The sequence below is a fragment of the Macadamia integrifolia genome, chromosome 10 (genome assembly GCF_013358625.1).
Source record: "Macadamia integrifolia cultivar HAES 741 chromosome 10, SCU_Mint_v3, whole genome shotgun sequence".
Taxonomy (NCBI): Eukaryota; Viridiplantae; Streptophyta; class Magnoliopsida; order Proteales; family Proteaceae; genus Macadamia; species Macadamia integrifolia.
In genome coordinates, this window is record NC_056566.1 from 1,575,886 (window position 1) to 1,589,938 (window position 14,053).

At 39.9% G+C, this 14,053-nt stretch overlaps 1 protein-coding gene across 6 annotated transcripts in view; it reads left to right on the forward strand.

The window, feature by feature from the left end:
- Nucleotides 1–11,407, forward strand: part of LOC122091391 (ubiquitin carboxyl-terminal hydrolase 2-like) — a 35,569-nt gene extending 24,162 nt beyond the window's left edge. For 4 of the 6 annotated variants that reach the window (XM_042661296.1, XM_042661297.1, XM_042661299.1 and 1 more), the window contains 3 exons: nucleotides 10,070–10,116; nucleotides 10,274–10,376; nucleotides 10,452–11,407. In XM_042661296.1, coding sequence (XP_042517230.1) covers nucleotides 10,070–10,116; nucleotides 10,274–10,376; nucleotides 10,452–11,225 — 924 coding nt within the window. In that variant the 3' untranslated portion in view covers nucleotides 11,226–11,407. The remainder of the gene's footprint in view (nucleotides 1–10,069; nucleotides 10,117–10,273; nucleotides 10,377–10,451) is intronic. The other 2 variants (XM_042661298.1, XM_042661300.1) reach the window with 1 other exon arrangement.
- Nucleotides 11,408–14,053: the final 2,646 nt, after the last annotated feature.

The window sequence follows — 14,053 nt, forward strand, 5'->3', positions numbered from 1 at the left end:
TGGGGTGGGGGTGGGGGTGGGGGAGGGGAGGGGAGGGGACATGGTAGTGAATTCTCAATTACAATTGGATTACATTAAGGGTCAGCTCTAAGCTCATATTTGTTTACACTAATTATGGATGAGCTAACTAGAGACATTCAAGATCAGATCCTGATGCAAATACAACTGCACTTGCCTGGCTGGACCAGCATGATTGGCTTTGGAAGCCAAGACCCAAGAAGAACCGGTTCAACAAGGGTTAAAAATAAATTAGTTACTTGTCTTTTATTTCATGCCTTTTATTTTTCAGACTTGAATGTAGGAGTTAGGATTTCTTTCCTTTTGCATTAGTTTCATTTTATGGTTGTTTCCTAGTCAGACTAGTTTCTATTTCAGTTTTATGTCTCCATTTTCCCTATAAATAGGCTGTAATCGATGGACAAGTTATAGAGTGATTTTGAATAGCTTAATGGAGAATTGGTTGTGTGCTCTGTGTGAGTGTGTGTGTTCCCTTCTTCCCCCCTGCCACTCTGATCTTCCCCTTTCTCCCTAAGGCCCTCCATTAGATCCCTTGGTGTATTTTTTTTTCCTGATGATATTACTTTAGTGGATGAAACAAAAGTAGGGATTCATGCGGAAGTTATAATTATGGAGATCAACTTTGGAATCAAAAGGTTTTAAGATAAAAAAAAAAAAGAAAGAAGAGTACATGGTGTGTAACTTTAGTAACAACAAGGCTGATAATGGGGTGGTGAAAAGTGATAAAGGGAGACATCGCAAAGTGAAAATTTTAGGTATAGGTTGAATCTTAAATAAAGGGGGACAAGTAGGGGATGATGTTGTACCAAGAACTAGATTAGGGTGGATGAAGTGGAGGGGTGCATCCTAAGTGTTGTGTGATTGACGTATTCATTCAAAACTCAAAAGAATATTTTATTGGACAGTAATACGACCAGCATGATGTATGGAGTTGAACGTTGGGCAGTAAGGAAGCAACATATATAAAAAAAAAAATAGTGTAGCTGAGATGAGTGGTAAAATTAGAAAAAATTAAATAAGAAACAAATAAATTAGAGCTAATTTAGAAGCAACTCCGATATATGATAAGTTGCAAGAAAGTCGTTTAAGATGGCATGGATATGTGTAGCGGAGGCCTTTGAATACTTTAGTATAGAGGGGTGATTTGATTCAGATTGAAGGAGCTAAAAGAGCTAGGGGTAGGCTTAAAATGACAATTGAACAAATGGTGAGGAAAGATTTGCATAGTTTAGGACTAGTAACAAGTATGGTTTTGGATAGACCTGATTAGAGAAACAAGATTAATGTGGCCTACCCCTATTTAGTTGGGATAAAGCGGAGTTGAGTTGAGTTGTCTAGGACTTTTGGACTTCAGATTGATGGAGTTTTGACTGCTGGCCACGTTAGGATTCCTTGAATGCTTGTCATAGTTCTGATACGAAATAATGTGGTTCCCAGTCACCTAAAGAGTAGGTTTTAGATACCAGCAACACCCAGAATCACATATTTAAGAAATTTTATAGAATTAAAGAGAAATCCCACAAATCCAGATGAAATACTCAGATTTGAATAGAACCCTGGTCGAATTCTAGTTTAATAAAGTTCAACAAGATATCAAAATCTCAGATTATCTAATGGTCAGATTCTGAGGTTTGATTAAATCCTACTTGAACAAGGATTGCTTTTTTTCGCTAAAAATTCATGTGTATTAAAAAAGAAGAAGAAAAAAAAAAAACATAGTACAAGCTGGGACTTAGAAGACACCAAATACAGAAAACAAGAAAGGAGGGAGAGGAAAAAAAAAAAAAAACCCTGGGATCACTTCCTCACCTTTGGCATGGCCATCAGCAAGGAAGGAACGCCCACTCCATCAAAATAAACTACAAGAATCGAAATCTTGGCCTAGATTCTGCATCCCATCTGAGCTCATCCAAGATCGAAGCTGGCAGAGGAGGATCTTCATCTGATGAGCCACTTCTAGTTGCAGATTTTGCCAAGTAATCCGCCATTGGATTAGCCTCTCTATAACAATGGGTTAACTTCCATTCAATTCTTGAAAGGAATGGAAACAAGCAACACCAATCTGGCCAAATTTTCCAAAGGATATTTTTCGAGAAAACCGCCAAAGTCATTGCCATCGAATCCGTCTCGATCCATAATCTCTCAGTTCCCAGCTGCTTTGCTATTTTAATACCTTGAGTCAGGCCATAACATTCAGCTTCGTAATTTGTTTTGACTCCCAAGAAGTATCAAAAGGAGGAAATAATCCTTCCATTAGAATCCCTAAAAATACCTCCCGCTCTGCTCTTCTTGGGTTACCAAGAGAACATCCGTCAATATTAAGCTTGAGCCATAAAGGGAAAGGAGCACACCACATCACTTCTAAAGGGTCTAGAATTTTTTGAGGAATTAGCGAGATTCCAAGCAAACGGGCGCAAACCAAATCGGCAACTGAAATTTTCTTGAGAGAAGTGGATGGGAAAAGATCTCGAAATGCTAAAATGATTTGGTGCAAGAGAAGGTCTTCCCTCATCCTTATTCCTTGAAACCTCCTTACATTTCTCTGCATCCACAAAAAATAAGGAACAAGAACAGAACCTGCCGGCCAAGCTTTTTTAACCAGCACAATATTACACTTCGACTTCCACCACAGAAACAAGTCCTGAATAGAGCTATGCTGAACCCATCCAATATTAAAAATGGATGTAAAAGAGACCCAAACTGCCTTAGAATACCTGCATTCTAAGAATAAGTGCTTCAGGGACTCTGCCACTTAACCACACAGATCACACCGCGAGGCAAGACATATGCCCCTTTTGCTGACCATCTCATCTGTAGATATACTTCCATGCATCAACTTCCAGCTGAAAAGAGCTTGGCAAGGAAGAAGACCACTTCGCCATATAGTGTGAAACCATGGGACCTTTGGGTTCTTTTTTCTGATTTCCTCCCATCCAAACTTTATAGTGAAATTACCCATCAAAGAAGGGCTCCAACAACATTTATCTTCGACCTGGAAAGATGGAATGCTAATTTTTTTGACCATGTTAAAAATATTTTTCATAGCATCAGAAACTACCGGGGGCAAAGACCAACAAGAATTTTCGATAAAATCCTTAACATATCTTCCCCTGGGAATGAGGGAAGAATGCACCGCCAACCTCTCCTCAATAGACCATCCATCCACCCATCCATCCTTTCAAAACAGAATTTTCCTGCCATTACCAACGATCCACCTCTCCTTGGAAAAAATAAAACTCCACCATTTTTTTAATTCCTGGCCAAACAGATGAGGACTTGTTGGATCTTCTTAGCTCTCCAGTTTTAGACAGAAATCTACCTCTAAAGAACCTCCCCATAGCAGAATTTTTCATGTTTAACCTGCCAAGCAATTTTGCTTAGAAACGCCTTATTCACATCTCGAGATCTTCTTTTTCCCAACCCCCCTCCTTCCTTTGGCCTACACACTGTATTCCATTTGACAGTGATTTTCTTAGTAGAATCCACATCGCCTATCCAAATAAAGTTTCGCATCCACCTTTCCATGAGCACCACCAAAGAAGGCCACCAATATATAGCAAAGTTATGGAGGGGGATACTTGCCACAACCGAATTCACCAATTCCACCCTACTTGCCATGGAGAGCATCTTTCCCTTTCAACCCGAAAGGTGCCCCTTGATTTTATCGATCAAGGGAAGCAATGGATCATGCCTCACCCTCCCTTTGAAGATTTCAACTCCCAAATATTTAGTTGGGAAGATACAGCTTGGAACACCCATTTCCTGAACAATTCGTTGCCTTCTCACAGGAGCAATTTTCTCAAAAAAAAGTTTGCTCTTCTCCAGATTTATGAACTGACCCGAGAAAAGCTTGATATTTTTGAATGAACAGATTTAACTTCCTCACACACCTGATTAAACCATTTATGAAAATAAAAATGTCGTCAGAAAAAAGGAGGCAACAGGGAACTTTTACCCCACGAGGGCCAGCCAAAGACTTGATCTCATTGGAATCAATTAGATTTTGAATTCCCCTCCAGAGAACTCCTTCAGCTAGGATAAACAAAAGAGGAGAGAGAGGGTCTCCTTGCCGAAAGCCTCGATGCACGCTAAAAAAACCCATTGGACCACCATTTAGCAGTATGGAGATACGAGTAGAGACCAGAGAAGCACAAACCTAGTCAATCCATTTTTGGCCAAATCCAAACTTCATCGACACCAAAAACAAGAACTCCCATGATAAAGAGTCAAAAGCCTTTCTAACATCCAGTTTCAACCCAATGCCTCCACCCCGGGAAGAATTGAACATCATATTGGCCAATTCAAAAGCTACACTTGTGTTGGCTGAAATCACTTTCCCTCTTTGGAGCGCACCTTGTTCTTCTGATATTAGATGAGGAAGTAGCCCACTCAATCTTGAAGCCATAATTTTGGAGACTACTTTGGGAAGGAAATTCCCCATGCAAATAGGCCTATACTTATCCAAAGTAGATGCATCCTTCACCTTCGGCACCAAGGTAATATGACTATTATTAGTGCCATTAGGGAAGAAACCAGAAATGAAGAAAGATTTAATTGCTCTACAAAAATCCTGTTCCACAATACTCCAACATTTTTGGAAGAAAGCCCCATAGAAACCATCTGGCCCTAGAGAGCTATCAGGATCTAAGTCCCACACAGCCCTCTTGACTTCCTCATTGGAAGGAATTGCTTCAGAACCCACTCTACCATCCTCCATTAAAATTTCTGGAATACATTCAAGAATCTCAGGATATGAAGTTAAAGGAACCTCCTTGTGGAAGTCTTCATAATAGTCAGTCACATACTGACTAAGATGATCTCGACCCTCTACAGTAGATCCATCTTCTTTCTTGAGCATGCGAATTAGATTACGAGTGCGCCTCATCTTTGTCGAAAGGCGAAAAAATTTTGAATTTATATCACCTTCTTTTAACCACTTGATTCTTGCTTTTTCTGCCCATAGCTTCTCATGATCTCGCAAAGCTTTAACATACATCGTCTTCGCATCCGCCTCTCGAGCAAATAGGGCGTCAGTCATCCCAGCAACTTCAATTTCTTGCTGAATAATTTCCAAATTTTGCTTAGCTAGCTGCAGGGCCACATCAAAATTTGGAAAATTCTCCTTCGCCCACGACTTGATGACAGGCTTCAGACGTCACCCTATATATCGGATGCCCCCGTACTTCCTGATCCCACACCCCTTTCACAACATTGAGAAAATCAGAGTGATCTAACCAGAAATTATGAATTCTAAAAGGAATATTACCTGGTTTTTGCACTGATTCAGATGCTGATAGAAGGGGAGCATGATCTGATGCCGATCTCTAAAGGACTTTTTGGACACAATCTCCAAAATAGTTCAGCCATGAATCATTTATGAATGATCGATGCAGCACCGCCATCACATTTTCAGTCCTTCTATTGTTTGACCAGGTGAACTTTGAACCCTGAGAAGGGACTTGAAGCAAAGAGCAGGCATCCACGATAGTGCCAGATTCTGTCGCTGAGCCCCTAGTAGATCTTCCCGGACCTCTCTTCTCATTGGAAGCCAAAACTGCATTAAAATGTCCTAAAACTGTCCATGGATCAGCCCCATAAGAAAAACCAGACAGATCCATCCAAGGCTTCCTATGCTCAGCCCTAAAACAATTTGCGTGGATAGCTGAGGTGCACACTGTTCTACCCCTCCACAGAATTGAAAAAGTGAGCTGCTGATCAGATTGAGATAAAATACTCAAGACGCCCCAAATTATTCCTCCATAAAACCCATAGGTTAGGCTTTCTGTCACCTCTACTGTTATACAAGGCATCTGCAGCGAAACCCAACGTATTAAAAAATAGGGTTGGGAATTGCGAAACATCCACCATAGGTTCAGCTACGAAGGATCAGGCTCCTTTATCAAGTTGCGAAGTGATCTACGAGCAACTCCTTTCTTTACTCCCCTTATGTTCCAGAAAAGAACTCTCATCATGAAACAATATGAGAAGACTGCCCTTTGTCAGGTCTAGGAACCTGACCTTTGCTAAACAAACTTCTTCTTTATTTTTGGTTTCAAAAAACCATCATGAACCTCTCTATCTTTTGCCGCGGCATCAATAATGGCCACTTCTGAATGAAGAACAACCGTTCCTTCATGAAGGGAAGATGTAGGCATTTTCTCCAATATAGCAGCCTGCCCCTCATTAGAAATCTGCCTTCTACCTCGACCAGGGAGAGGAAGAGAAGTAGCTATACGAGAACCTCTCATATAAGTTCTTCCACCTCTAACATTGCGCAAGGCCGTCGAGGTACCATCTCTACCCTTGGCAGGGACACCCTCATAGCACTTTCTTGAAGAACCTCCACAGAGACGATCATATATGTCCTGGTTAGGCTCCAATTGAACCTCAGAATTTGGGATCTCCCCCTCTTCCTCCATTAGACCTTCCTGAACAGTCATAATTGGATTGTCCACAACCACCATTGCAGCGTTACCCCCTTCACCAATCCTCTCACTTGAATAACCAGACCCAGAATCATGGTCCGATCCAGATCCAGAGTCCTGGTTTGATCCTTAATTAGAAGCATAAACCGTCCCTTCTCTCTCCTCTTTTGAATGGACTGAATCCTCCAAATTAGGACATGCATTTAAATTAGAATCCTGATCTAACAAGACCTCTATCCTTCCTTCTTTACTGTTGAGGGATAAGGTAGGGTGAGAAGGAGGGCGCTTATTAAGAATTGAAGATATTTTCTCTCCCATGATTTGAGGCATGGTTGGCCTCAACTGCTCCCCCATTGGCGCACTCAACATAATTGGATGATTTGAATTCAAAATATTACCTTCCTTATTTGGTGGATGTGGAAAGATATGCTCAACCGAGTTTGGCCTGGTCCCACGAGTTGGAGCCTGGTCAACCCCATCTTGTTCAACAAACACCGCTCCAGGGATACCAGCATCCTTACACCACGCTGCTTCCCTTTCCTCCTCCACCTTCTTAAGATGACAACTGAAAATTTGATGACCAACTCTCTTACAGAAGCCACACTTTACCATCCCATCTTCATATACTACTTTCTGATGAAAACAGAATTCTTTAGATGAACCAGGCTCTTTCCGTTCAACTTGGATTTCTTCAATTCTAGACATAGATTCCCCAATATCCACCTCTACAAGCACCCTTGCATAGTGGCCCAAAAGACCTCGCTTTGTGCAACGATCCACTGCTACTGGACGACCCACAGCTTTGGCCATTGTCAAGAGCACATTCTCATGCCAGTACTCCAAAGGCAACTCAGGGAAACGAACCCAAACTAATTTTGTCAAAGCAGGCTTCTCATGGATATTGAAATCTGCCTTCCATCACTGGAATCTGATAAGTTGGCTTCTGTATCTTAAAGGACTGCGCTTCCATATCAAAGCGATATCCTCCTCCGAAGCAAACTGAAAAATAACGAATCCTTTGCCCAAAGGATGCATGACAACCCTCTGTTTCAGACCCCAATTCTCACTAGCTTCTCTACTGAGATTGTCCAAAGAGTTTAGACGGGAATTGATGTGTCCAATCAGAGCAAATCTGAATGACTGTCTAGTAGATTCATTATCCTTCTGAGGGATGATAACCCTCGTAATATTTCCTGCCAGGATCGGCTCTGGCAAAGTGTCAATTTCCGAAGCTCCATCTCCACCAACAGCCTTGGCATAGGTCTTCTTTGGGCGTCCACCCTCCACAGTCTTCTTAGAAGCACGCAGATGATCACCTAGTGCCTCTGGACCACGATCAACACTCTCCCTATCCCCCCTATCTTCATTATCAGAACCCTCACAGTCTCTTCTGCAGTCATCGCCTAAAGCACTTTCTTCCTCCATTATCAGAACCCTCACTCTTTTCTCTACCTATTGTCACAGCATATACTATTTGATTTTAATCATACTCATAATATAAAGGCTCACAGACAGCTTGTTACATCTCAAAAAGTGTGTTCAGCCTCTCATGCTCAAAGGCCTAGCCCAACCTTCTCTCAGGAATCCAAGTGTCTGATCTCCCAAAGAATCAACAAGGATTGCTTAAACAGAACTGTTGGATCAGATTTCTGAAAGCTTCATTCGGTTCAATAAACACAAATCATAATTGACTCAAAAAGCAAACTGAAGGGTCTATTAATCAGGATGAATACCACAGTAAAACCTTAGTAGTTTCTGATGATTGAAATAGAAGATATTAAAGAATCCTAGTTGAACAAGGAAAGTTCAATTTGGACAGAATCTGGCACTAGTACCATTGATATTAAGCAGATTTCAGAAGACAAGTTAATGATGACATTGATCAGTAAATACCCAGCAGAAGCTACTGAATGTGTCTCTGAAACCAGATTTTGAATTGAAATCCGAACTGATGTAAGTAACTGATCTGTGAGCAGAAGTACAAGATAGGAAAGAAGAGAGGGATTTGACTGACTGAATCACCACCAATAGCCTAGATTGGAATCACCACCAGCCAGCGTACCTTTAAATAGAAACTGAAGTATAATTACAATAGGAAAGAAAAAGTAGACTGAACATAGGAAACCTCCTTCCAGTAAGGTTGGGATTAGTGTCCCGTAAGAATAAAACTGTCTTAACTAACTAGTAGTAGGTGTCCCACATGATTAAAACTTTATCCAAAGTAGGAATAGGAGTTGTATTCAGGCAAGACTCTATCCATCCTTGATCCTTGACAAACAAGGAAATAACAATAACTTAATGAAGTAAAACAACTCAAACTAAATCCCATGATGTGGGCTGAACTGTGGTTCAGCGTTGAACCAAATATATTTGGTTCAGATATAGAATGTATGCTGCCATTTTTTGGCTTTGGGTCTGCCCCTACGTGGTATTCTTAAGGTGAGTCTGATCTGAATCAGATTACTCACTACAATGGCCATTGGAAAATCTTCCGTCCATCTTAGATAAAAAGATAAATTGTGTTAGGATATTTAGAAATTTTATATCTTCTATACAGTAATTATTTCTCTCCTAGTCAAGAGGGGGGGGGGGAGGAGCTGTTCTGCTGGGTGAGGGATCGGTAAGGACAATGAGATTATATGAGAGAAAACTAGATTGCACCATAGAAGGCTTTATCCAGTTTCATTTTTACTCGTATGAGCAATGTTTTATATGATTATATGAATTCATGAAATATTGATGGACCTGAGTACCCTAGGTCTAAACCTGCAAAGCTTTTCTATAATGGCCAAGTGTCTTAAGAATTTTATGGAAATTTGGAACTTAAAAGTCAACCAATTGAATTTAGTCTTGCACCGAATTTATGGTGTCTAGAATGAAATTTCATGAAATTTAGGGTTCTGTTTGAATTTTAGCCAGTATTGAAATCAATGGCTTAGTTCAACATGGTGGTGGCAAGGCAGACTTGTCTTCAAACCTAGTTTTTATAATACCATTATATGATTTTTCTATACAATACAGTGTCCTGATGAGGCTGGGTTTTGAGGGGAACCATACGTCAGTAGAGGCATTCTATTTTCAGAGGAGAAATGCTAGCATATGCATTAAAAAGGGTGTACCCAGTACATGAGGATCCCACGACTGTGGGGTCTGGTGAGGGTCATAATATGCTCAGCCTTACCCCCGCTTCGCGGAGAGGCTGTTTCCCAACTCAAACCTGCGACCACTGGGTCGTAATGGAACAACCTTACCGTTGCACCAGGGTCCGCCCTTAGGAGAATGCTAATATATCTCCCATAACTGATATAGGCTATGGGGCATGCTTGGTCCAACGGTAGGGTATGAATATTGCGACTTGGTGGTCAAGTGGTCGAAATAGCCTCTCCACGTCCTCGGGGTAAGGCTGCGTAGTTCTCGCCCCACCCTAAAGACCTCGCACATGCGGGAGCCTCATGCACCAGGTATGCCTTTTTTTTTTTTTAACCAATACAGGCTATATGCTTAACATTCCTCCAGATTTGAGTTCTAGAGGATCCTTGATCATGAGGGGTTGCTCACTTGCATGTTTCCCTTGTGGTTCTTTATCCTTGATTAGGAAAATAAGTACCTTGCATATGTGCCTGCAGGTTGAGGAATTATATTCGTTGGACCTCGAATCCTTAAACAATCTCCGGTCAGTTAATCACAACCTCTCCAATTATAATATCTTTGATATGCGTTAACCTCTTCAATTATAATGTGTTTGATACGCGTCCACATGCACAAATTTTTTGACTTGTGGAGGAAAGAAATTTGGCCCTGCTTTATTTTTTGTTTTTTAACATTTACAGGCCAGTGTTTGGATTGATTTTTCTTTTTAAATGGTGCCCTGGAGAGAAAGACCACCGTCTTGTAATTAAGGATCCTAACCCAAATTTATTTTTTGCCAGCCAGGTTAGTATGGATTAAATCGAAGGTGTTGGAATATTAACTTGAAAAGGCAACAATCTGACCATTATAATCTCACAGGTTATTAACAATGCATGCGCTACACAAGCCATCCTCTCCATTCTTATGAATTGTCCAGACATTGACAGCGGCCCTGAACTTTCCATGTTGAAAGAATTCACTAAGAACTTCCCGCCGGAGCTTAAGGGGTTGGCAATTAACAATAGTGAAGCCATACGTACAGCTCACAATAGCTTTGCAAGACCTGAGCCATTTGTGCCTGAGGAACAGAAAGTTGCTGCAAAGGAGGATGATGATGTATACCACTTTATAAGCTATTTGCCTTTTGAAGGAGTCTTGTATGAGTTAGATGGATTGAAGGAGGGTCCCGTTAGCCTCGGGCCATGCCCTGGTGGGCAAGATGAATTGAATTGGTTGCAAATGGTGCAACCAGCGATCCAGGAACGTATGGACAGGTATTCCAGAAGTGAGATAAGGTTCAACCTCATGGCAGTTATAAAGAATAGGAAGGAGATATACACTACTGAACTGAAGGAACTTCAGAGGAGAAGGGAACGCATCGTGCAAGAGCTTTCTGCTGCACGGTCAGACAGAATGGACAATGCAAATATTGAATCACTGAACAAAATGCTAAAAGAAATAAATTCAGGTATTGAGAGTGCTACTATAAAAATATTGATCGAGGAGGAGAAATTCAAGAAATGGAGAACAGAAAATATTCGTAGAAAACACAATTACATACCCTTTTTGTTCAACTTCCTCAAGATCCTAGCTGAAAAGAAGCAATTGAAACCTCTTATTGAGAAAGCGAAGCAGAAGATAATACCCAAGTGAAAGCTCCTGTTTTAGTTCTACCATGAGGGGCCTTGTTGCAGAAGTAGAGTCCAATGCAAGAAATCTACATTATTTGGGTTTTACTTTTGTCTAAGTAAGAATTCTACTTCTTTTTTTTTTTAATTTTTATGTACAACCATGCAGAAAACATTTCCTTCTACAATCCTAGGATGTTTCAGACATTGCAAAGAGTTAGAACCGTGGTTTCAAAATCCGGAACTAGACATGGGATCATAATCATATCAGAATGGGCCAAAAGCTTACAAAATGGAATCAGAAAGAAGAGATGCTCATAGATCTTTGATTTTTTATTTTTTTTTGGGTTGGGGGGGGGGGGGGTGTTTGGTGGGGGGGGGGTTTGATTCAGAGATTGTCATAGATCTTTGGGTTTTTTGATTCTTAAGTATAGTATACCTAGTTACAAAAGATGAGTTTTATTTATTTATTTTTATATTTTATTGATTAAAAGAAGGAAAAAAGGGTAAAGAAAATAAAGACAAACGTGTGTCATGATCGATTTCAGAATAGGTTATGGGAATCTGTGTTAATCAGAATGTGCTTCCTAGGTTTATTTTCCCTTTCAAGACTACTTTTTTAAAGGGTAAACAGATCTTTGATAATATTATAATTGCTCAAGAAATTATTCTTAAGCATTGTAAAGGAAATAAACAAACGGTCGATAGCAATTAAAATCCACATGTTCAAGGCCTATGATAGATTAAAATGAGGATATATTCGGGCACTTTTTTAGTTCATAGACTTATCTTGTGGTCTCATAAGTACTATGTTGTCTACTGTCACTTATTCAATTAAACTTAAGATACACTTTTTTTAATTTCTTTGAGCCATCTAGAGATATGACAAGAAATTATTATTACTATTATTATTATTTTCTTTTCCCATAAAAAAAGTTCCTATCTCTTCATTTTAGCAATGGAAGGCTTATCTACTGTTTTAACCCTAAATTTTTTTTCTTTTTCTTTTTTTTGTCGGGGTGGTGGGGGAGGGGGGATGAATATGTTTTGAGGAATCAAATTGCAAGAGGTGCATGCAAGAGCTCTCACCAACTGTTCGCAGATAGCACATTCATTTTTTGTCTAGCCAAATAGACAAGTGTCCAAGCTATTCAAGCCATTCTTCTAATGTTTTAATGTTTTAAGAGTTGGCAGGTCAAAAAGTTACAGTGGAGAAAAGTAAAATTTTCTTTAGTAAGAACACCACATCTTCTTGCTCCTTATGGATCCGAATCCTAAAAGCCAAATATTTCTCCAATGACAGCATTTTGGCTTCAGATTTAAAACCTAAAAGGGGATCTTGATCTTGATCTTGGAATGGTATTTCACACTCTTCCCAATCTAAGAAGATTGATCTCTTGGAAAGCTGGGACATGGTGGTTCCGGGAAATTTAGAAAGATCCATGTCTTCTGAATTGGCATTAGTACTCTGTGGGAATTGATGGGTTTAGGTTTTCTAGCCCAATTAGTAAAGTATTTGACTTCCTCAATAGGTAGAAGCTAGAATGCTCCTTTAATTAACTCCTTGTTTCCTTCAGTGCTGGAGCCAAAGATTTTGGCCATACCTATAGCAACCACCCCTACTAATGATTTCTTGTTCTGCCCTATCACCAGAGCAGGGAAGTTATCAACTAAAGTTACTACAAACTTCCTTTCTTCATTTAAGAGGGATCACCGGCAAAATGGTAACCTTCAGAATAGGAGAAATCTTACTTGGTCAACCTTATGGAAAACTAGGATTCATCCTAAGTAAAAGGTTTTCACATGGAAAATTTTCTCACCATGGACATCTCAGTGAGATAGTCGAAATTTGAATTCGAATTCACATTCGTATTCGTTTAAGGGTATCCATGTTTGGTTAAAGGGTATCCAGATTAAAATCTAAATTATCCGAAAAATAATTATCCGATCCGATTAAATAATCAATTAATGATTTTGAGGGTTCTTGAAGTTTAAACATATTCTAGAGAATGAGGAAAAGAGTTAAAACAACTTAGAAAGATGGATTAAGATTAAATCATATTCATTGGGGAGGGGGAGGAAGGTCTAGATTATACCAGTTAGAGAGTAAACGGATAGTTGAAAATCTAATTCGATCCGAAATCGATCTGTATCTGATCCTTTTACATCTAAGAATACGATGGCAAGATTCATATCTGCTACTGATAACCTTAATCCTTTTTGCAAACATATGATGGAGAGAAATGGCATCTTTCTCTGTCTTGCCCTTTCTCCATGAGGATCTGGACAGCGGGGAAATTGGGGTTAAGGACTGAATACCTCTTTGCTTCTTCTTTGGATGATATATCTATTTCTGAAAATCAGGGAGTTAGTAAGCAATAATCAGGACTTCTCTTTGTTACTTTCAATATTTGGTATCACCTATTGTTTCTTGTGGCTAGCAATGAATACTTGTGTCGAATCTAATTGTCCTCCAGATCCTTTCAATATCACAAGTAACATTTCGAAATGGATATCTAAGGGTTGCCCTTCTCTTCTCTGACAGATAAAACCTGACCTCCCTGTTCAGGTGCTTAAACCTTAGAAGCATACTATGAGCTTTTCACTTCCTCATCTTGTATCATCATCTCTGATGGGAGTTCTGTGAAGAACAGTGGTGAAGCAGAATGGGCTTCAATATTTGTGATTCATAAAAATTTTGTGAGTGTAATTCTAAATTCTTTACATGCAAAGAGCGCACAAGAGTCGGAGGCAAGGTGAGTTCTGGAGGGATCGTAAAAACCAAGACAATTACGAGCCATTACCACCACCATCTTCTGAAACAACCTCTCTTGTGAAGTAGAAATAAGGCAG